Here is a 22,201-nt window from a genome sequence, read left to right on the forward strand (position 1 = left end):
ATATATATATATATACGTTGTCCCTTTAGGTGGTTGTACCGTCTTTATAGTTTCATGGTCCACCAATCAACTCCAAATAAGATAAGTCTTTCACCTACATACATATATACGTACATTACATACATACACTTCAGGCTAATTTACTATGCAGTATTGTCTCATAATCATATGGTTACTATTCCATACACACGGAGCGTTGAGAAAGAAATTGACTAAATTACTGACTTAATTGCAATTATAGAAAATTAGTGGAGTATGCAATAATTAATATATAAGGTTGGTCAGTCGGTGTGACCGTGTGAGCATCCATTAATGTGTATGATTTTCATTTTTGTTTATGAAAGTGAAAGATAAGGAATGAGCTAGCTAGATAACATATGTGATAATGTGATAGAACAATCCGAGGCAGACAACATTAATTGCAGCAAGGGATTTTTGAAGACATATTTAGCTGTAAATACATGGGAGGACATTAATTAATTATATATGAGGATTTTGAATATGCATGCATGGTCTAATATGGTGTATTCTCAGTATCCAGGTTCCTAAATGTTATGCCAGAATTTCCATAACCAAGATATTTATCCTATATATATAAGAGATGATGAACAATAAACAATGTGGTCTAGCTATAAGTTTATAACTTAATTATTCTACAATGGGGGCTAGCTAATTTTTTATTTTTTCAAGGATTAGTATGAGATTAAGGATGAACAGAGAATTCGAATCCATATATTTTGAGTTCAATATATGGTTAATTTAGTGATCGTAAGTAATTCTACTGAAAACATCAGAAACGTTTGATCTTCAATATTCTGAAATTAACTAAAACCATCTAAAGGATATGTATGCATGTATGTCTGCTTTATGAATATTAATGGAGTAGTGGTGTAAGTAATCTAGCGTAATGCAGCACAGTTGTGTTATTGTACGTGTTCTTAATTACATAGATATATATATATATATGATTTACATATATGCGTAAATTAACAAGGTCACAGTCGTACACATGGATATGTATTATGCTTTACGTCACATTCAAGAGCAACCCAAATGAATGAATCATCGATCGATCGATATTCGATGTCATATATTTTAATCACATGGCGCTAAAAACGCAAATGCATGTGCACATGATATGATCAAAGCATATATATATATATATATATATACGGACTACGGAAATATGCACCATCTGCATCAATCCTACAGTTGATATATGCTTGTCCATATAAGTCTCCCTATCAAAGCTGTGTTTTGTGGGTCCATTTATATAACATATTCACTAATCATCAATGAATATATATACTTAATTATTATTTATGATAACAACATCACTTGGTTCTGTGATTAGGTCGATGTCTGTTAGTTACAATATTAGCCTAAATTGCCAAATTGTTCAACATGCCTAAAAAAACCAAGTGTCAAAATACCCAGAAAAGCAAGCTTCTGATATTTTTGATATGCTGATGATGAGTTTGCATTCATATAACACGAACTGGTGTCGTGTGAAAATGCAATTGGTGAAACTTTGGGCAACCTAAACACATTATTCCAAATCACATTAATAAAATAGTTTCAGATCATTTTATTCCATCTCAACATATATTTTTGTACCAAATTGATTAATTTATGCATGTGGAATTTATATACGAGTAAGCCATTTTCTAGTCTCCGGCCAAAATAATAATTAAACTTATTCGTAATAGTTGGCATAGCTACAACAATTATTAATTTATATATATATATATATATATATGAATCAGGTATACACAAAATTAGAAGCTGCTAATTCAACGGAAGAATATCAAATCACATATTTAAAAATGGCTACATGTTTATCTCATATTTGACAGGTACACTTAGTATGTACTATGTAGATATCCCATGTATTATTTCATTCAAATTAATTAATGCCTTTACATTAACGATAGCAGAAGATTCTTAATTCTTATGTTAATCATCCCTTGATTAATTGGAAGAGCCATAAGCCATTTTATTTTCTTTCACATTGTTCGATCACTAAATTTAATTAAGTGCCTTTCTTATAAGTTCTTGGCCTTAATGTTTGGTTTAATTTGCAATAACGGTAATAAGTCAGCTGGTAAGGAAGGGTCTGAAATTAGATTGAAGCCATTAAGGCCCACCAAATTTCCTCCAAAGATACTCTGTTTTCATCTCTACTACTGGACAAGTTTTCCATTGTTATCAATTTAAACATCAATTCTAGGTGCAGATAGATGCAGAATAAAGTTCTGGGCGTAACGGTAAAAACCACATGACCGCCTAGCAAAATGGTTGTCCCTATATATTGCACACTACCATATGTATTGGACAAGCCTACCCCCTATAGAGAAAACAAACAACGCAATCCCAGAGATAAATTTCAACTATCTATCTTATTTGTGTTTCTACTGCACTCGAGCAAAATAGTGATGAATTCGTAACACTTTATGTGTGGAAGAGTCAAGATTGAGTTGATTTGTAACAAGTACAAATGTAGATTTGAAGGCACCCACTCTATGTGACTACGTTTGGCATGTAATAAATGATGGTGTATCTTTTTTCCAAAACAGAGATATTAATAACATGAAACACTAGGCGTCTATGCATGTGCTGGTTTGTTATCAATGCTGGATCATGAATATGACATTTACTAGCAATCTTGTTATGTAGATACCAAATAAATCGACAGAAAAGAAGGGACAGTCTATACATGCAAATGAAAACTTTCATGACATACTTTCGGGTAGTACAAAAGACTGATGTGAATTTACCATATATCAACTACAACAACTGATTTTTAATTAATTTGGAGAGCAAGTTAATTAATTCCATCATATATGAAATAAAGAATAAATTTGAGTAGGTCCTAAAATTTACCATTATCAGTATCTCTGTCTTCACAATCAGATTATTTTATGTCTGCATGAGAGAGATATATGCGTTGTTACTTGAGTGGTTGAGCCAAATTTACTCTGCCACGCAGTTTGGGGTTTCATGGCAATTGCCAAATGTAAACTTCAAAACCACGCGGTTTCAAAAACTGCATTGATTCTATTACACTACAGATGAGAGTCCCAAAACCACTTAGCAGAAGTTGCATGGTCCCAACAGCTCAAATTGTCAGGTTGTCATTCAGGTTTAATGTTGACTGACTTCTCCCTCTCTCTTTCTCTATTTATTCTTCTTCAAAGAAATCAAATGTCTCTTCATTTCACTTCCTCACCACTGCTTTCCAAACTCCATTTCCTTGTAATAACTCTCTCCTACTTCTTCTACTTCTCTTTATCATTAAAGAAGAACAGAAAAGATTCTATACTAGTTACCTACTAGTGTACTAATTAGTTACTCATAGTCATAGACTTAAGAGTTTGTAGTATAAATATTAGTAATGCTGGCTTAAAGAGTTCATACATGTTTGTGCAGGAAAATGGCTTCTTTGGGGTTTCTTCTAGTGGGGTTTATGTCAATGCTCTCTTCTGTTAACGGGTACTATGCAGGTTGGTCCAATGCTCATGCAACCTTTTATGGAGGAGGTGATGCTTCTGGGACAATGGGTATGATTTTTAATTTAATCCATCATTTATGTTACTAAAAGTGACAAACTTTGATGCAAAAGGGTATACTTAATTTCTAACTATTTGGACATTTTTACATATACAGGTGGGGCTTGTGGGTATGGGAACCTTTACAGCCAGGGCTATGGGACTAACACAGCAGCACTAAGCACTGCATTGTTCAACAATGGCTTGAGCTGTGGGGCATGTTATCAGATCAAGTGTGTGAATGATCCACAGTGGTGCCTCCCTGGCTCCATTATAGTCACTGCCACAAACTTTTGCCCACCTGGGGGCTGGTGTGACCCTCCCCAACAACACTTTGATCTCTCTCAGCCTGTCTTCCTGCGCATTGCTCAATACAAAGCTGGGGTTGTCCCTGTTGCTTACAGAAGGTAAATTAAAGGGCTTCTCTATGAAATAGCCTATTTTAATGAGCCTCTTACTTTCTTAGCCTTGGCAAGAAAATCAACTCTTTGGCCACTTTTCTGACAAAAATACAGTAATAGGACTCAGTGGAGGTTATACAGTCTAATTTCTCTAAATTAAATCACATCTTTTTAATGGGTTATCTCTCTCTCTAATTAAGGTTTGTATATTCTGTGTTTGATTTGCAGGGTGAGATGCAGGAGAAGAGGAGGAATAAGGTTCACAATCAATGGCCATTCTTACTTCAATTTGGTGCTTGTGACAAATGTTGGGGGTGCTGGTGATGTGCAATCTGTGGCCATCAAGGGCTCTAGAACTCGGTGGCAAGCAATGTCAAGGAACTGGGGCCAAAACTGGCAGAGCAATTCCTACCTGAATGGACAAAGCCTCTCTTTTCTTGTCACAGCCAGTGATGGCCGCAAAGTGGTTTCATACAATGTTGCCCCTCCTAATTGGTCCTTTGGACAGACATATACTGGTAGACAGTATCGCTATTGATTACTTAATTAGCTCTCTCTCTGTGTGCTTTATGAAGCTTCTTAATTATCCACTTTGTTTAGCTATATGTGGTAAGTTAATCTACTGCTGCAAACAAAAGCAGAAGAATTCTGAGGAAGGAGTACTGTAGCTAAGGGTTAAAATGAGAAGGGTTTACTTTAAAAGTGAAGTCACCCTTTTGCATTTGCTTGTGATTGTGAGTTTTTGCATTTCATGGCTGGGATTCTTCTGAAGCCAGATGGCCATATCTGCTGAAGGGAGAGAGATATTCTGTATTTAAGGCAGTTTGGTAGTGGAATTTAAATTACTACCAGCTGTTAATTCATCAAGTTATGAATAGAAGATGTGTTTACTAATGTTGTAGCAGAAGACAGAAGGCATATTTGCTAATTTCTTGGGTAATGTCACTGCAATAATTTACTTGGGCTGCTTAATTATGCGCCTTTGATTATGTTTGAGATATATATGTCCATCATTGAATGTAGAAGGTGCATGGAGCCTACTTTGTCTAGTCAATTGTAATCTTAACTATGTTATCTAAAGCTATGCAAAGTATTCTTCTTACAAATCTTCGTCTCAGTTTGTGTCCAGTTTACAAAGATGTATAACCACTCAATTCCTTGAGAAAAAACCCCAAAAGCAAAACACTGTGTACGGTTTTTCCTTCTTGTCTTTGTCATTGATTTTAATGCTGCCTGTGAAATAATTTGGTGTTGTTGCACTTGTAAATATCGGACTGAACCCCAACATTCAACTAGTAAAATACAACGGGGTACCTATATGCATTGGTACATTTTGTCTCCGTCCATCCATAGAACAGAGCAGCTAGTACTCGAAAAATGCTTTATGGGAGAGGCAAGACCAGCTTGAAGATAGGTAAAGTAGACAATTCTTTCGGACTTCAAATGTTGAGGGCCTCCAAAATTTATGGACTATTTAGTCTTGTTTGGAACACGACAGGACATGACGGTGTCCCATACTCTCATGGTGACACACCACCCGACAATATTTTAAACGTGGATTGGTTACACCATGCGACAATATATAGGTTATACCTAATAATTTTTTCTCAACTTGAATTAGTAGTCCTTAACTATTTGAGATTTTTGTTCAACCTTAAACGTCCTGTCCAAAATCTTTCTAACTGCACCAAACATGGGTCAACGGATTGTTATCATTTTTAATTGATTAGTCATGTTTAGTTCAACTCTTGAAACGAAGCCTTTATATACTTATATGTTATGTTAAACTCAAATAATATTTATGAAAAGTTGAGAACTCCCTTTATATAGTTTTGAAATACCTAATAAAAGATTAATTTGGAGGATTTTAAAAGAGGAATACATAATTATGGGGTAACAAATTTGGAAAGCAGAGGCACCGACACTAGAAACATTAATGGTAAAGAGATGAGGAGTTGTGTTTACGTGTTATTGTTTGTGTTTGGCTCAACATGAACATCATCAAAGCAGAGATCCTATTCCCTATAGGCTATAACTAATATATATCTTCCAAGTGATCGACAAACTGAGGTTTAAGCTGCACCTTCTTAGCTTGGATTTGGGTAGATTTAATTTATTGGTCTAAATAAATCTAACACACCGTTTCATGCTAACTTTGAACAGCTTATTATATATTCTCATGATCAAAATTATATTGACAAGTTATATCACATCAAAGTCACAACCACATTATTGACATCTAGACAAGGCAAGCTGTGTGCAGTATGCAGATAGCTCCCAAAATGTGATACAAATTATAAAGTCACGACAACCACAGGTCCACAACATTGACATATGTAGCGAAGCTTTGGCTTTTGGGTGGCTCTCGCCAAGCAGTTTTTCAGTACTTCACATTGGCTGCACTGTAGTGATTTCCGACTTTTGACTTGGAGCATACAAGAGCTACTTGTTTTGTTTTGGGTAATGACTTTAGGAATATTTTTAAACACGTATGACATCAAAATATATTTCTAATAATTAGATTTTGACGGATTCATTTGTTTATGACTATGATATTAAACGTCCCTATTATGAATGAACTCCATGTCCCTAATGAGCATGCCCTACTATTCGCAAGTACGATCTGAGAGAGCATTAAACGCTTATTGATGAGTGTTTGAACGCTATATATAGGTTCATGCCTGCGAACGAAGGTTGGAACATTTTTTGAAACGGTGAAAGAGGGCATAAATGATGATTAATTAGTAGGTCCTTTTGGAGTTCATGGTGTGAGAGTAAAAGGGCACCAAATGTTTGATCAAACGGTGTGAGCCAGCTGCCACCTGGTTGGTTGCATGACATGAAAGATTGATATAAGGCCAGCAAACTGAATAACTGATGACGGTGTTGAATGCAATTGTTGATGGACTGGCCTCACCCTCGTTTTAAGTGAAGTGCAGCGTTGAAGGTGCCGTTACGTTGCTTTTCAATTGATGTTTTTGACAGGTTTTGATTCGCTGTTGGCCCCATGCTTGACAATCGGAGGCAATGCCATCTAGTGGTGGCCCACTGTCCCTGTTCGGTAGTGAGGTTGGTGTGCTTAATCTTGGGCTCATATGTTGGGCTAAGCCCAAATCCAAACCCAATATATTGAACAATTAGGAGACCTACATTTGCAAAATCAGAGCAATGCCCACTCTAAAACTCCCAAGAAACCCTCACGCGCCACTTCTATTCAAACCAAAGCTGCTCGTACCCGCCTCTTTTGAAGACCCCATTAAGCTCTTGAAAAAGGCAGCTGATGCAAACAACCTACGAATTGGGAAAACAATCCATGCCCATCTCATCATTTCCAGCCAAACCTCTAAATTCCTTGACATATTTCAGACAAACTCTCTCATCAACTTATATGTGAAATGTGGTCAACCTTCAACTGCCCATCATTTGTTTGATTGCATGCCCAGCAGAAATGTGGTTTCTTGGAGTGCCTTAATGGCGGGGTATTTGCATAATGGGCTTGCATTGGAAGTCCTTGGCTTGTTCAAGGCCATGGTTTCGGTGGACGGTTTGTGCCCGAATGAATATATTTTTGCAACTGTTCTTTCTTCGTGTTCTGGCAATGGGAGAGTTGAAGAGGGAAAGCAGTGTCATGGGTACGTGTTGAAGTCTGGGTTGGTGTCCTATCAGTATGTTAAGAATGCACTCGTTCACATGTATTCGAGTTGTTCAGAAGTGGAAGGGGCTATGAGGGTTCTACATACTGTGCCAGGGTATGATATTCTTTCTTATAATTCGGTTGTAAATGGGCTCTTAGAACATGGGTATGTAAAGGAAGCCATGGAAATTTTGGGTATGATGGTAGGTGAGTGCATGGCTTGGGATAGTGTTACATATATAACCATTTTTGGCCTTTGTGCCCATCTTAAGGATTTGAGACTGGGTCTGCAAGTTCACAGCCGGATGTTGAAGACTGATATTAAGTGTGATGTCTTTCTTGGTAGTGCAATCATCGATATGTATGGGAAATGCAGTAAGGTTTTTAATGCAGTGAAGGTTTTTGACGGCTTGCAAACTCGTAATATAGTAACCTGGACAGCTATCATGGCTGCTTATTTCCAAAATGGGTACTTTGAGGAAGCATTAGGTCTATTATCAAAAATGGAACTTGAAGATATTCATCCAAATGAATACACTTTTGCTGTCTTGCTTAACTCAAGTGCAGGTTTGTCTGTGCTAAGACACGGAGATCTATTACATGCCTTTGCTGAGAAGTCAGGTTTCAAAGACCATCTCATTGTCGGAAATGCTTTGATCAATATGTATTCCAAGTGTGGCAACATTCAAGCAGCAAAGGAAGTGTTCTTGGATATGACATACCGAGACTCAGTTACCTGGAATGCAATGATATCCGGATTTTCCCATCATGGGCTTGGTAAGGAAGCGCTAGATGTGTTTCAAGATATGTTGGCATCAGGACAGTGTCCTAATCACATTACTTTTGTTGGGGTTCTCTCTGCTTGTGCTCATTTGGGTTTGGTGCAGGAAGGGTTTTACTATTTGAACCAGCTAATGAAACAGATTGGCATTCAACCTGGACTAGAGCACCATACTTGTATTGTGGGGCTTCTCAGCAGGGCTGGACAACTTGATCAAGCTGAGAAATATATGAGGACTACACCAGTCAAGTGGGACATTGTTGCCTGGCGGACTTTGCTCAATGCTTGTCATGTACATAGAAATTATGGTTTAGGTAAGCGAGTAGCAGAGGTGGTTGTACAAATGGACCCTAATGATGTTGGAACATATACACTATTGTCAAATATGTATGCCAAGGCAAGGAGGTGGGATGGAGTTGTGAAGATTCGGAAATTGATGAGGGAAAGAAATATCAAGAAGGAACCTGGGGTGAGCTGGGTAGAGATAAGAAATACTACCCATATCTTTGTTTCGGATGATAACATGCACCCGGAGTCTAGTCAGATACATGAAAAGGTAGGGGAATTGTTGGCCAAGATTAAACCATTGGGATATGTGCCAGATATTGCTGCAGTACTACATGATGTGGAGGATGAGCAAAAGGAAGATTATCTTAGTTATCACAGCGAGAAGCTGGCGATAGCATATGGCCTCATGAAAACACCTTCAGAAGCGTCCATTCGTGTTATTAAGAACCTCAGGATATGCGATGATTGTCATGCTGCTGTGAAACTTATTTCAAGGGTCACAAATAGGGTGATAATTGTTAGAGATGCCAATCGATTCCATCAATTTCAGGATGGGAGATGCTCTTGTGCAGACTACTGGTGATAATGATAAAAGCTTTAATCATGTGGATTACCAAAAGAGGAACTTGCATCTTATGGGTCATAGAGGTTATTCCATATAAGCCTCCATGAAAGCCTAAGCATACTGTGCTTGCTGTGCAAAGTTTCATGCTACGTAAGTCATTTAAGTGGTTTCTTAAGCAGCTTATTAGTTTCATACTCCTGTTTCCATTTAATGATTGTTAAAGATTTTGAATGAGTTTCTACCTTTCAGGCCATGAAATCGAGTGGAAGGCTTAGTCTCCTGTTTATTCTCCTAGAACCCAAGGCAAAGTCAAGTGGAATGTGCAGGCAGTTTCAGAATATAGAGAAGGGACCGATAAAGGCTTTATTTTTCTTCACTTTACAAATTACCGATCAAAGTTGGAGCTCAGGTACTTTTCCTACGTAAGCTAGATAAAACATTGTCCCAACTCCTTACAGCTTGAATGTATGGGAAGGTGATATGGCGCCCAGTATTGGTGCCATTTGTGGAGAGAATCAAATTTGTTCAATAACCATAATTATAAGACAGCTTAAACGATAGAATAGAAATGTGTGAAACCTTAATGTGACTGTTTTATTAGTTTCTGACAGAAGAAAAAAATAATTCAACAAAAGCTGGCCTCCATAAATTTTACGAATTCATTGAACTCTATTCTTCCATCTCTGTTTTCATCGTACTTCCTGATCATTTTCTGGCAGTCTTCTAGCTTTGATCCTTCTTTTAAGCCCAATATACAGAGAACTCTTTGCAACTCCCTTGCATCAATAAACCCATCTCTGTTCTCATCAAAGACATCAAAAGCTTGTTTTACTTCGTCCAAGCTTGGCTCCTTCTCATCAAACAGCCCCAAAAGCTCATTGGAATTGAACAACTCTGGCAGTTCCTCACTTTCTGGAATGCAAAAAATTCCCAAGTTCCCCATCACCATCTTCACGTCTTTTCTGCTCAAATTGCCATCATCTTCCTTTTGGCAGAGCTGCGGGTGCCTCAACTCAGAATCCAAGTTCTTCTCACCGCAAGCCTTTGAGTTAGCAGAGTTCTGCTGGGAACATTGGAGAAGAGACTGGAATCTTGAAAAGAAGTTCTGAATGCTACTTAACCAATTAGAAATTGTGTGTAACAGGAGTGCATCAATCAAAACAAAAAATGGTAAGGAGGATGTGTTATAATTAGCTGATGATGATGATGTCTTCTCCATGGTAATAGAGTAGTAGAGGCTGAAAAGCATGTAAGTGTAATATTAGCAGTGGGAAACCAAGTTAGAATTCTCAAGTTTGTGCAACCTAATGGAGCAGGATAGGAAAAGATGAGAGAATGGTCTTACATTAATGGTTTGATGTATGGAAAGACCAGATTGGTGTTTTATAGAGACCAAGTTTCAGTCTTGTAATTCTGAAGACCAAATTGGTCATCCCCGAAATATGTGGAAGGTGCTTATGAGGTTCCTGCCACAGGTCTTTGAAAGATGGTGGAAATGGTTGGAAGAAATGGTCACCTAAACCCCTTTGTTAGAATGTTAAGAGAAATTTCACGATGCATTGAGTCATATAAAATTTAAGGTGGTGGGTCAGGCTGGCGGCCTGACCTTTTGGCTGTGCCTTTTTGTTTTATCTGGGCTTGTGCTGAGAATCTACCGGCTGGTTATTGACTGCTTAAATTGAAAGGAAAAAATTCTGAAACTTAATGGGAAGCAACAGTTGGTTTGTGGGCGACTTCACCAAGGTCCACGATTGCTTGCATATATAGTTGCTTTGCATTTTCCATGAGGTGGCTGATTTTTTTATTAGGAGAGGGTAGTCCTTTTCTTGTGATTTTGTAGTTTTTACTTTTTACTTTTCCCATCTATCGCTGTCTGCTCAAGTATGTCAAAAAGTCACTGATAGACGCCTAATTAGGATATTCCAATTTCCTCATTTCCTTGGTAAAAGCTAAGAAATTGTGACTTGAGTCTTCTGGGCCACAAAGAAACTTGTGTACCCCTTTTAATGTTGGTCGTTCGTTCCACACGCGTTATTTATTCGAGACGTGCGAGAAGGGGAAGCCTACGTCCAACCTGGGTCAAGCCCATTTATAGGCCCAGTGAAAAAAAATTGGGCTCATCCATGGCCTCTAAGCCCTATATGTAATGGTGGGGGGTAATTGGGCTCGTACAGGAGGTCCATAACCACATTGATGATAGAGTCATTGGCCTCATGGCCTTGAAACCACAAACCCAATAGCATATGAATGGCACACATTTTGGTTGTATTGTAAATTTGACAGCCCAATTTCCTACCCGTTTCAGTCCAATCATTGTTTGCTCAGCCTTCAGCTTTTTACATAAGACAATACTTTGATAAAACATCTTCACCCCTACTCCAATATCATCAAGCTAATTACTAATTAGTCTCCATAACTTTTTTTGTGTTGGCTCAGCTTCAAAATTACAGTGGACGACCCATGACAGGTCATCCAACATATAACTGTGCCAAAAGGGTATGGACTGCCACATGTAGTTGATGCAGTCCAAAAAAGAGTAAAAAAAACACTGTGATCAAGTGTTAAGCTAGCTCTTAAGCTTCTTCTTTTTCAAACTTGGGTACTCTATCCAACCTTAAAGCAAAAAGGTTACAGTATTCAAATTCAAGTTGGTCAGCTCCAATTATGTGTAGCACTAACTATAAACAGGATGGTCTATGGAAAGTTAGACATAAAGCAAAATCCAATTCCCTCATCCCATCAACCACACTAAAAACACTTGATTTGTATAAAGAACCTGTTAAGCCTGTGTCAATGCGCTAATTACTCGATCAAAGAGAACAAGATTTTATTTATAATTTATATACAAACAAAAAAAAAAAGGTCAGATGTCAGGTAGGCTCAGGGTCTCAGCATGCACACTTTATGTATCATTAGCACCTCAAAGTAAATGTCCAAGTCAAATGGGACCTCATAGCTTTGTCAAATATTTTTATATTGTCCATCACATTGAGGACATTCATGTGATATGCATGGAAGGTAAAATTGTAACAAAATACAATTTGCTATCCATGTTATGCTCAAGGTTTCTTGCACTGTTTTATAAATAACATTTTTAACCAAAAGAAGCTTAATACAAAATCAAATTAGATTCGTTTCAAATGCCATTGAAGGCTAAGTTTATCTAGAGCTTCTAAATCAAGTATTTCAAGAACATCTGGCATATAATTTTATATAATTGACAACAAAAACAGAAAGTGGATTTCTCATAATGTTGACAAAAAGAACATGATCATGATTAACATTCAAAACTAAAATATAGAGATTAAAAAAAAAAAAATATTCAACAGACTAGAATACACTTGGACAAAGAACCTGAACTAATGCTTCATATTTCACCAGGAATAAAACTAAAAAGAGTAAAATAAAAACCAAGTGAAATTGACTTTCTTTTCTTGCAACAAAATGATCATCTGTTAATTGGGCCGCGGAGGAGGGGTAAAGAAATACCCTGTTCTCGGGTTCACATTTGGCTCTGGATCAGCATAATCCATCACTTCAATTGCCCTCCGGGCTTTTCCTTGCGTTTCCTGGTAAACAAACAGACAATTGATTCCCAAGCCAAAAAAAAACAAAAAACAAAACAAAAAGAACAAATACCAAAAGAAGTGAAGGGAAAAAAGAATCCACCTTTGTTTGAACTGACGAATCTTCATACTCAACAGTCTCTGTCATCAGGTTCCTCCCGAATCCTTAAAATTGACAGCACAAAAAGGAATCAAAGTCAGAATTGTTTCTTGGGAATTGAAAAACATGTAGCTCGTGCAATATTCAGAAACCATTGACAAATATATATATATATATATATTTCAGTGTATTACTATTACCATGAGAGAAAAAGAGAGCCAGAAAGCATGAAACAAGAAGAACCCTTGAAAACCAAGGACGACCCATCATCTCTTGCACAATTCTGGGAAATGGGTAGCTCTCAGAAGTGTGGATTTTGGTGGGGTTTGATGGGATGTGAGAGAGAGAGAGAGAGAGAGAGAGAGAGAGAGAGAGAGAGTGAGAGAGAGACTAGGTTTTAAGCTTCTAGGAAACCGACTTATTAAGCTTCAGATCTGATGGGACTCACTCCAATGGCGTGATTGTAAGTTTAAAAGTTGAAAAAGCTTTTAACAGAATTTGGGTGTAAAGATAAGAAGAGACGAGGCCGGTGAGATACATCTGTGTAAATGAGTTTGATCTCTTCAAGAACTCTATTTATACTCAACCCTCTCAATACTGCCAAAAGAAAGAAAAAAGAAAAGAGAAAAAAGAAAAAACGAAGATATTAGATTATATAGGGCATATTTCGATGGTGCCGATAAGAAAGAATTTAATGTCACTACTGGTAGGCATTGGATTTTTTTAATAAATAATAGTTAAATGCTTTATAATTCAAATTTTTATTAATAAAAATACAAGTGTTTTTTTTTTTTCAATAAATAGGTTAAGTTGTTTTGATTTAGGGGAGGAGGACTTGGTGGCAATTCTACGACCCCCAGCTACCCACCAACTACTAAATAGGTAAAATTTGAAACCTTACTACAATTTAAAATAGTCTTAATTACCAGAGTTACAATGCCCCCACCATACCTTATAATTAAGGTATCACCACTAAAATGATGCCCCTATTTATTTGTTTTTAACCATTGGATTGTAAACGAAAGGCATAATAGAACAAGACAAGTCCTGTGCTAGCTCCTAGCTACCAGGAGAAACTGAAATAAAAATCCCAGCAGGTGGTGTGATAGTGATCAAATTTCTAACCATTGGGATTAGCACAATCTTTTTTAACTCCCATCAAGATACTAATTAAATTGATTTTCATGCATGCAATCCAAGACACCATGAAAGTTGACTTCTCAATTTCTTCTCTCTTTTAATGTAGAAATCTGCTACTAAATATTGTTTAAAACCTTACAAATAAATGTCCCTCATATTTGAGTCGGTGACTCACTCAATGAGTCAAACTTGGTAGAGGCTGTAGAGCCTGTGAGCCCATAAAAATAAGAAATTAAATGCAGGAAGTAAGTGGTGATAAATCTTCAAATGATAATGACCCATTAATTAATTAATCAATTAATTAATATTTTTTTTTTGGGCCAGGAATCAATTAATTAATAGTTAAAACAGTAGATACAAAGTTAATAGTGATGGTCTGCATGTGGATTATGGGTGTATTCAGTTCACACGTGTTAACGCACGTGCAAGCCCCAAACCCACTACAGTGCCACTGCCTTCCATTTTTAATTTCTCCAGCTGATCAGATCAGCTATTCAGCTGCATGAAATTGAAAGCTTCTTCTTTATTCTTTATGCCTCTCACTTTCTTTAATCTGCCTAATAAAGCCTAACCGATTAATATGGTATCCGTTTGATCGTGTTATCTTAAGGCTAAGTATGCCATTGTATATGCTAATTAATATATAATATTGCTAATTCATCAAAGAATCAAACTTTGCGCTCATTTCTCTAAAATTAAAGGAGAGGATGTGATTAGGCATTGGACTTCTCCCACTATTACTAATAATCACTCATTGTTTGGCATGCAAAGTTGTGTTTCTTGCTTTTCAGGCAAAGTGAAAAATCCCCTGAATCTGTCACAGGGTATATGTTTATTCATTGTTTTATTTTGTTCTTTTCTTTTTTAAACCCTCTCTCATCCACTAACTTAAACAGACCATGGGCCAAACTTGGCTAAATGGGCAGCCAAATTAAAGCATGGGAGGGATTAGGGAGCAGGCAAAGAGAAGTTGTCTTTTAAATAATAGTAATGGATGACAGTCAATATGCACTGTCTAATGTCTCTATATATATACTTATTTAGTTTGATTTAGCTTACTACTTACACATTAATGACTTGGAAAGAACCGAGCAAAGTATAATATCCCTAGATGGGTTGACTTTTTAAGTCCCAAATCCCAATGATTTAGCTCTACATTGTATAATACAAGATATCCAAATTTAATAATGTGAAAATTGTGCTAAACCAACAACTCATAAAAGAATTAATTACTCAAAGGTACCTTTTACTTATTGTTTTTACTCTCTAGTGCACCAATTAGTTTTTTTTAATAACAAGGTAAGTTGCAGCTAGCTGGCTTATCTTGAAATCTGGTCAATTGCCATTTTATTTCATTTTTGTCTTTCTCTTTCTTCTCTCTTCACGTTCATCTTCTCTCTTTATGCATTTATGCCATTTTAAGTCAAACTGCAGTTTTTTGCATTTTTCTGCAGTTTCAGAAACTGCAGTTGCAGTTTTTTGCATTTTTCTGCAGTTTCTAGAACTGCAGTTTCTGAAACTGCATAAAAACTGTAGTTTATGCAGTTTACAGTGAACTGAAACTGCAGTTTCTGGAATTACAAGTGAACTTTCTGCAGTTTCTGAAACTGCAAGTGAACTGAAACTGCATAAAAAACTGCAGTTTATGCAGTTTACAGTGAATTGAAACTGCAGTTTCTGGAATTACAAGTGAACTTTCTGCAGTTTCTGAAACTGCAAGTGAACTGAAACTGCAGTTTCTGGAACTGTAAGTGAACTGAAACTGCAGAAACTGCAATTTATTAGAGTTGAAACTGCAGTTTATTGGAGTTGCTGACTTGCAGTTTCATTTTATTAGTGTTTTGGCATGTTGCAGCTGGTGAGGACACGGCAGGTATTTTTAATTTTTGTTATCCAGTGGATGTGGTGTCCGCAAAGGAATAATAGAATTGTGATAGTTGGCCCGCAAAGAAAGAAAGGGGCTTTGGGTGGTTTTGGTTAATAAATTTAGGTGCTAATACCTGTATGTTAATGGACCCCTCATAAAATCGAATTTGAGGTTTGGTTGTCATTGTTAACTACATTATTTAAGGAAATTTTGAGCCACTAGTAAAAAGCGGCAACTATTGAGTTATGGCCCCATATTATTGGAAAAATTATAGGGTATAACCGATATACCGTCATGTGGTATAACCAATCTAACGTGTAAGGGTATTACTGAACAGTGTGTTTATATTAGTAGGGTATACTATTAATAACATTCACTCATATTATAACAAATAGACTGGTTATACCACGTGTCAATATAGCAGTTATACGAAATAATTTTTCATGTTATTGAGTCACTAGTTAACAATTTAAGTAGTTTTATTAATTATCTATGTTTTTTTTAGTCTACCTATATTATAATATATGAATTAATAATACTATGTAATTACCTATATTTTTTTTTTTTTTGGTCTACTCATATTATAATATATGAATTAATAATACTATGTAACGGGATTAAGGTAAAAATTTTAGACTCATAACTCATTATAACTTGAACTAGCCCTTTATGCATTCTATCACTAAAAACTATTGGGCTTAGGAACTGGTCCTGCAGCATCAGATTAGGCAACAGTGAGTGAGAACCACAACATTGGAAGCTCATTAGGTTTGATTGGAACACTTCACTAGGATCAAACTCATGCAATGCATATATACAGGCAGACATGTATTGAGAGGCCAGAATTCAATGCTGCATGTCTTCAATAAAGTACTCCACCGACTATCTACGTGGGTTATATTGACTTAAATAGACACTCAACTTCAAGCAGATTTCGCCTAGCTTTATGCAATTAATGGACAAACTGATAAAATGAGAAGACAAATTCCTAGAAAGAGAGGAGGGCAAAGAGGCAGAATGGCATCACATGCATTGAGTCCCAAAAGCAACTTAACTCAAGCCATCCAAAATTGGTGGTCAACCTTTTTACTGGCCTAACCCCTTGCAGCCACACCACATATATCACTTTGATTTTTATAGGTCTTTTAGTGCCCACTCAATAATTGTCTATTCCAAGTACAAACCCTGTTAGGGTTGTAGAAGTTATTCATCAAATCTGCTTTCCTTCCCCATTAAAAGATGAACTTCTTTTTCTCAATGCATTAAAAGGTGAACTTGGTTAAAGCAAACAAAGGGTAAGGATAAAGTAAAAGCAACAATAATAAATGGAAGAAGGAAAAAGCAAGCTTTATGATCAACTTTCCAGCTTTTAGTGGTTTTTGGTTTGAATACTCTGGAATGGAAAGCGAGATGTACTTTTGGCGTTTGTGATTCAGTTCCCATTTCAAGTCCAATGTCTATCTAAGGAGTAAGGACATGATGGGCCTACAGTTTTTTCTATCTCTTAAATTACCTCCTCGCCACTTGTTCCATTGGTCTTTTACTCTTTTATAATAGTAATTCCTTTGCCTTTCATTCCAATCGGTTTTAACTTTTAACTATACTCTTGTATCTTTCCTAGCCAATTGTCAAAGAGTCACCTGGTGTTGTTCCCCTGCCGCGCCATATAAAGTTTGAGCAGTTACTAAAAGTTAATGGGAATTGAAATCCAAATCTGAAATCTGAGAAACAGAGATTTCTGTAGTAATTCAGTAGCTACATGAACTTGACTACATCATGAAGGGTAGTATGGTAAGTACCTGTGCTGGGGAATTATGGTATTAAGTTGAGACTTGAACAAAAGACTAGATCTCTAATCAAAAGCATAAATGAACAGGAAGTTTCATTTGAATCCCCAAATTATTTAAGTACATCTGGGATTTCCCTACACAAACCTGATCTCTTCTGGTTCTCACTTTTACACGTAAACTATATGTACAAGAACTCAGCAAACCATCTAATTGAAAACAAATTGTAAATGTTCATAATAGCACTCGGAGGGGGAAAAATCAGTGGCTATTTCAGCTAAAGTAAGTTGGCTCCCAGCTCCTACGAGAAACGGCTGGAGAATCCTCTGCTCCTCTTCCTCCATTGACAGCTTTAATAGTTGATTTCATGGATGAGGCTGGTTGATCAAAAAGACTCTGGGCATAGAGAGGTAGTGTCATACTGTATGGAGCAGTCGAACATTGCTGAATTGTTTGACAACTTGAAACAAACAACAAAATCATAAGCTACCAATTTTATGAGCTCTCTTGGAATTTGAGTGACCTAGATAATGCTGCTGGATTGGCTTGTAAGACCGGAGAGGCTTCCGCTACGTGGTTCTTTTCATCACACTTTGATTGGAAGGCCTTAAAGAGTCCCCCACCACTAACTGCATCAGCCTTATCATTCTTAATCCCCAATGTTGCCCATATGGAGCTTCTTGCAGCTTCTCCCGGGTCATCAATCCTCAATGTCTTTGGAATCCACAGGCATCTCTCACCATTCTTTTCTTTTGGTGGCTCCTCTTCCTCAGAGTTGTTTTGTTTTAGAGTGTTCTCATCCCTCGAATGTTTCCCCAAAGTTGGGGAGTTAGGACCAGAACTTGGAGCAGTGTGATTTGGAGATGATGGTTGAGGAAGCCAAGGAATATTCCAAGCGCCTTGTACAGCACAACCCCAATAAGCTGCTGCAGGGTAGAAGGGCATAGGAAACCCTGGAGGGCAGAAAGCAGGTGGTGTTACTGGAGAGCTCCATTGAGCAGAGTTCCAGGGGTAAGGCCAGGGAGCCCCAGGAAAGCACGGCATTTGAGGTGGGTAGCCCTGATAACTCTGCATTACTTGCTCTTGTGACCCACTTTTGCATGCTTCATCCTTTGAATTTGAATCTGTGACTGTAGATTTATTCAAATGATCATCTCCAATTACTCCACCTCCATAAGAAGCTGGAATCCTTAATCCTTCAGGTTTATGAAATCCATTACGTGTACAGTTCTGTACATTTTGATCAGCAAGAAGGACAGAAGCCATTGACTCGCAAAGGGGTGTGTCCGGGCAGAATGTTAGGACAGTGCCATTAGATTTTAGTGAAGGATGGTGGACTCCATTTAGAACATCAGTTCGAGCATTCGGGAGAGCTTCAGAGACAGTTATGTGACGATAATGAGAGGCAGAATTCTTATTCTTACGACGACCAGCACCCACAGGCACATTCCTCATGGTCCCACCAGCAGTCCAGTATCTCTGGCAGTTCTTGCAGAAGTGCCGGGGTTGGTTGACATTGTAATTATTGTAGTAACAGAACTTGGTGTCCATGCTATTACAGCGGGGGCAAGGAAGTATTTTGTCTGGTTTCTTCAGAGTCTTTTCTTGTGAATTGCTTGTCTCACTCTGTTCTTCTTCAGTCTTCAAAGTTTTTAATGTAGCATTCTCCTTCTCAACAGGCGTTTTGGGGTTTTCAATTCTAAATGCTGCACCCAGATTTGTTGAGTCTTCCGAAGATAAAGGTGGGATTTCATCTTCCTGTTTAGTCTGAATTGGTTTTTCTCCCAATGTGTCCTGAATTGTTTTGAAATTCAACTGAGGAAATGAGTTTCAAAATTAAGTATTGCTAAAGTATATACTAAACATTATCGCATTCACCCTTTATGTTTGTTATGTTATTACAAATTTATGAGGTAAAAAAGAGTCTTAAACAAAACTATCAACTGCTGACATACTTAATTGACTGAAACAATTATATTGTAGATTACATATCTATGTTAAAATCAAATTCCAATGCTTACAAAAGAACACAGGGGAAATGTGCCCCAGGACTCGCCCCTCCGTATGACATTAATTTATTTTAAATTTTTTGACACTTTTGACACAATAGTCTACTTTGCATTCATTCGTTTCAATCAATTTGGAGACGAGGGGTCATCTTTAGGAAGACATTTAGATTCCAAGTACTTCTAATGCTTATCAGGGTCGGACTGGTTTCAATTAGATTTCAAGAACTAAATATTTTCTTTCCTATGACTTCTTGATGAGCCAAAAAAGGAGCATAAACCAAATGCAGCCAAGCCCAGGGAGGACTCAACAAGCAACAGTGGTAGCAGCTTTCTTTTAGAAACTGCGTAGCATGTTCAAAGATCTAAGCCACTATGTAGACTGTATAGAGTAAAACGAAATAACTACAAACAATCTGGGTAACCAACAATTCAATATCTCCAATAGAAATGCAAAATAAGCATAAGTTGCAAAACATAACCCAACCCCAAACTGCCAAAAATCTGAATGAAAATTCCTTTATTCAGACAGATAACACAAAACTTCAATAAGAATCTCACAAGAAAATCAGGAATAAACAATTTTGCAAATGGAATTCAAACCCATGTGAAATATAGCAAAATTTCAAATGAAGTTGAGCACCAAATGAAAAAGCTGCTTGCTTTAATAATTACTAGCAAAAAAGCATAATGCTTGAATAATCTTAATCCTTAAAGATAAAGACCAGCAATCTCCAAACAAAAAAAAAAAAATCTGCTTTGCCATGCCTCTTTATAAAACTTGGTACCTAATAAGATTAAGAAATAAGAACCCATCTAACAACCCCAGATAAGCAAATCAAAGCAAACACGTCCGAGATGCACATCTTCAAACACCAAAGCAAAACGAAAACCCCTGAACAGACTCCAGAATTCAAATGGATCCCACAAAAACAATCAAAACCCAGAAACCAAAACCAGAGCAGCATACCAAAAAGTCAACAAAAACCAACCCATTAATCCATTAGAGTTTGGAAACAATGGGTCGAGTCTGAAAACAAAAAAACAAAGTTTGTTTGGGAATACCCAAATAAATCCCATACCTTATCTTTAATGGTATTGACCTCTTTCTCTTCACCGTCTCTGTTGTTGGTAAAGGTATTGACTTCAGGCGAAGAGTTGGAGGAGGAGGCATGGTCCTGATCGAGAGCTTCTTCAAGGAGAGTTCCAGAAGATGGATCCCGAGCTCCGACTGAGTCACCAGAGCTTAACGGGTTCTCCGGCACGGGAATCGTCTTCCCAAATAGCTTGATCGCCGGGTCCTTTGCCTCCGACATTTTTGCTACGCTTTCTTTTTCCTTTATTTTCTTTTTCATAAAAAGAAAAAATCAATTCGAAAACTAAAAACTTGCAGAGAGAGAGAGAGAGAATTAGCGAGAGATCTGACACGTTGTGTGTTGTATGTGTGAGAGTGTGTGCGTCGTCGTCTTGGTGTTGGGTTGATTGTTGTGCGTTTCTCTCAGCTGTCTATGCAGGTGCTGTGCCACGTCATCAACCACAGGTCCACAGCGATTCTCAGCCACAAGTTGCCCTTGTGGCCTTGAAAATATTTCTTGATTCGGTTTTTTGTCTTTCCTTTTTGCCCCCATCTACCAAAAGACCAACTTTTGGGTTTGGTTAGTCACAAAGTTGGATCAAATTTCCACATTTAAGTTTTCCAATCCTAGTCAGCATCTCACTTTTTGCATTCTCCCAACATTGCTAATTCCTCCAATCCTCATCCGTTCAAGTAAAAAACTGGTGAATTTTGCTAAGAAATAATTACTCATAACTACATATTTCCTATGGTTTTTAACTTTTAGTACCACTATTATTAATATATAATAATTAGGTTAGTTTTATTAACAATTAGGTTAGTTTGCGGACACCATATCCACTGGATAACAAAAATTAAAAATACCTGCCGTATCCTCACCAGCTGCAACATGCCAAAACATTAATAAACTGAAACTGCAAGTCAGCAACTCCAATAAACTGCAGTTTCAACTCTAATAAATTGCAGTTTCTGCAGTTTCAGTTCACTTACAGTTCCAGAAACTGCAGTTTCAGTTCACTTGCAGTTTCAGAAACTGCAGAAAGTTCACTTGTAATTCCAGAAACTGCAGTTTCAGTTCACTGTAAACTGCATAAACTGCAGTTTTTTATGCAGTTTCAGTTCACTTGCAGTTTCAGAAATTGCAGAAAGTTCACTTGTAATTCCAGAAACTGCAGTTTCAGTTCACTGTAAACTGCATAAACTATAGTTTTTTATGCAGTTTCAGAAACTGCAGTTCTAGAAACTGCAGAAAAATGCAAAAAACTGCAGTTTGACTTAAAATGGCATAAATGCATAAAGAGAGAAGATGAACGTGAAGAGAGAAGAAAGAGAAAGTTAAAAACTGGCAGATGGGCTTCACTGTGGCGCGGGGATGTAGTGGGCGTGGTGTCCGCAAAAGAATATTAGCATTGTGATAGTTGGCCCGCAAAGAAAGAAATGGGC

General features: G+C 37.2%; 5 protein-coding genes across 6 annotated transcripts; 2 read left to right on the plus strand and 3 right to left on the minus strand.

The window, feature by feature from the left end:
- Positions 1-3,019: 3,019 nt before the first annotated feature.
- On the plus strand, positions 3,020-4,739 carry EXPA5 (expansin A5). Of its 2 annotated transcripts, none has more exons than XM_086239330.1 (4): positions 3,020-3,142; positions 3,430-3,560; positions 3,667-3,955; positions 4,178-4,739. In XM_086239330.1, the coding sequence occupies exons 1-4, from the start codon at positions 3,072-3,074 to the stop codon at positions 4,485-4,487; spliced, it is 801 nt and encodes a 266-aa protein (XP_086095456.1). In that variant the 5' UTR covers positions 3,020-3,071; the 3' UTR covers positions 4,488-4,739. The 2 variants fall into 2 exon arrangements, with proteins under 2 accessions (XP_086095456.1, XP_086095457.1); XM_086239331.1 differs by lacking the exon at positions 3,020-3,142 and adding an exon at positions 3,217-3,255.
- Positions 4,740-7,117: 2,378 nt separating this feature from the next.
- Positions 7,118-9,875, plus strand: EMB2744 (Pentatricopeptide repeat (PPR) superfamily protein). Its single transcript, XM_086242583.1, has 2 exons — positions 7,118-9,367; positions 9,467-9,875. Exon 1 carries the CDS (start codon positions 7,118-7,120, stop codon positions 9,233-9,235), a length of 2,118 nt encoding a protein of 705 aa, XP_086098709.1. The 3' UTR covers positions 9,236-9,367; positions 9,467-9,875.
- On the minus strand, positions 9,791-10,700 carry LOC147288552 (Calcium-binding EF-hand family protein). Its single transcript, XM_086242584.1, has one exon. It carries the CDS (start codon positions 10,464-10,466, stop codon positions 9,843-9,845), a length of 624 nt encoding a protein of 207 aa, XP_086098710.1. The 5' UTR covers positions 10,467-10,700; the 3' UTR covers positions 9,791-9,842.
- A 1,719-nt stretch (positions 10,701-12,419) lies between these two features.
- LOC147288553 (uncharacterized) lies at positions 12,420-13,470 on the minus strand. Its single transcript, XM_086242465.1, has 3 exons — positions 13,084-13,470; positions 12,887-12,948; positions 12,420-12,786 (listed from the first exon to the last, which is right to left on the minus strand). The coding sequence occupies exons 1-3, from the start codon at positions 13,151-13,153 to the stop codon at positions 12,673-12,675; spliced, it is 246 nt and encodes an 81-aa protein (XP_086098591.1). The 5' UTR covers positions 13,154-13,470; the 3' UTR covers positions 12,420-12,672.
- Positions 13,471-17,722: 4,252 nt separating this feature from the next.
- On the minus strand, positions 17,723-21,160 carry LOC147288554 (cyclic dof factor 2-like). Its single transcript, XM_086240361.1, has 2 exons — positions 20,766-21,160; positions 17,723-19,471 (listed from the first exon to the last, which is right to left on the minus strand). Exons 1-2 carry the CDS (start codon positions 21,036-21,038, stop codon positions 18,173-18,175), a joined length of 1,572 nt encoding a protein of 523 aa, XP_086096487.1. The 5' UTR covers positions 21,039-21,160; the 3' UTR covers positions 17,723-18,172.
- Positions 21,161-22,201: the final 1,041 nt, after the last annotated feature.

The sequence above is a fragment of the Dryas octopetala genome, chromosome 4 (genome assembly GCF_963921425.1).
Source record: "Dryas octopetala chromosome 4, drDryOcto1.1, whole genome shotgun sequence".
Taxonomy (NCBI): domain Eukaryota; kingdom Viridiplantae; phylum Streptophyta; class Magnoliopsida; order Rosales; family Rosaceae; genus Dryas; species Dryas octopetala.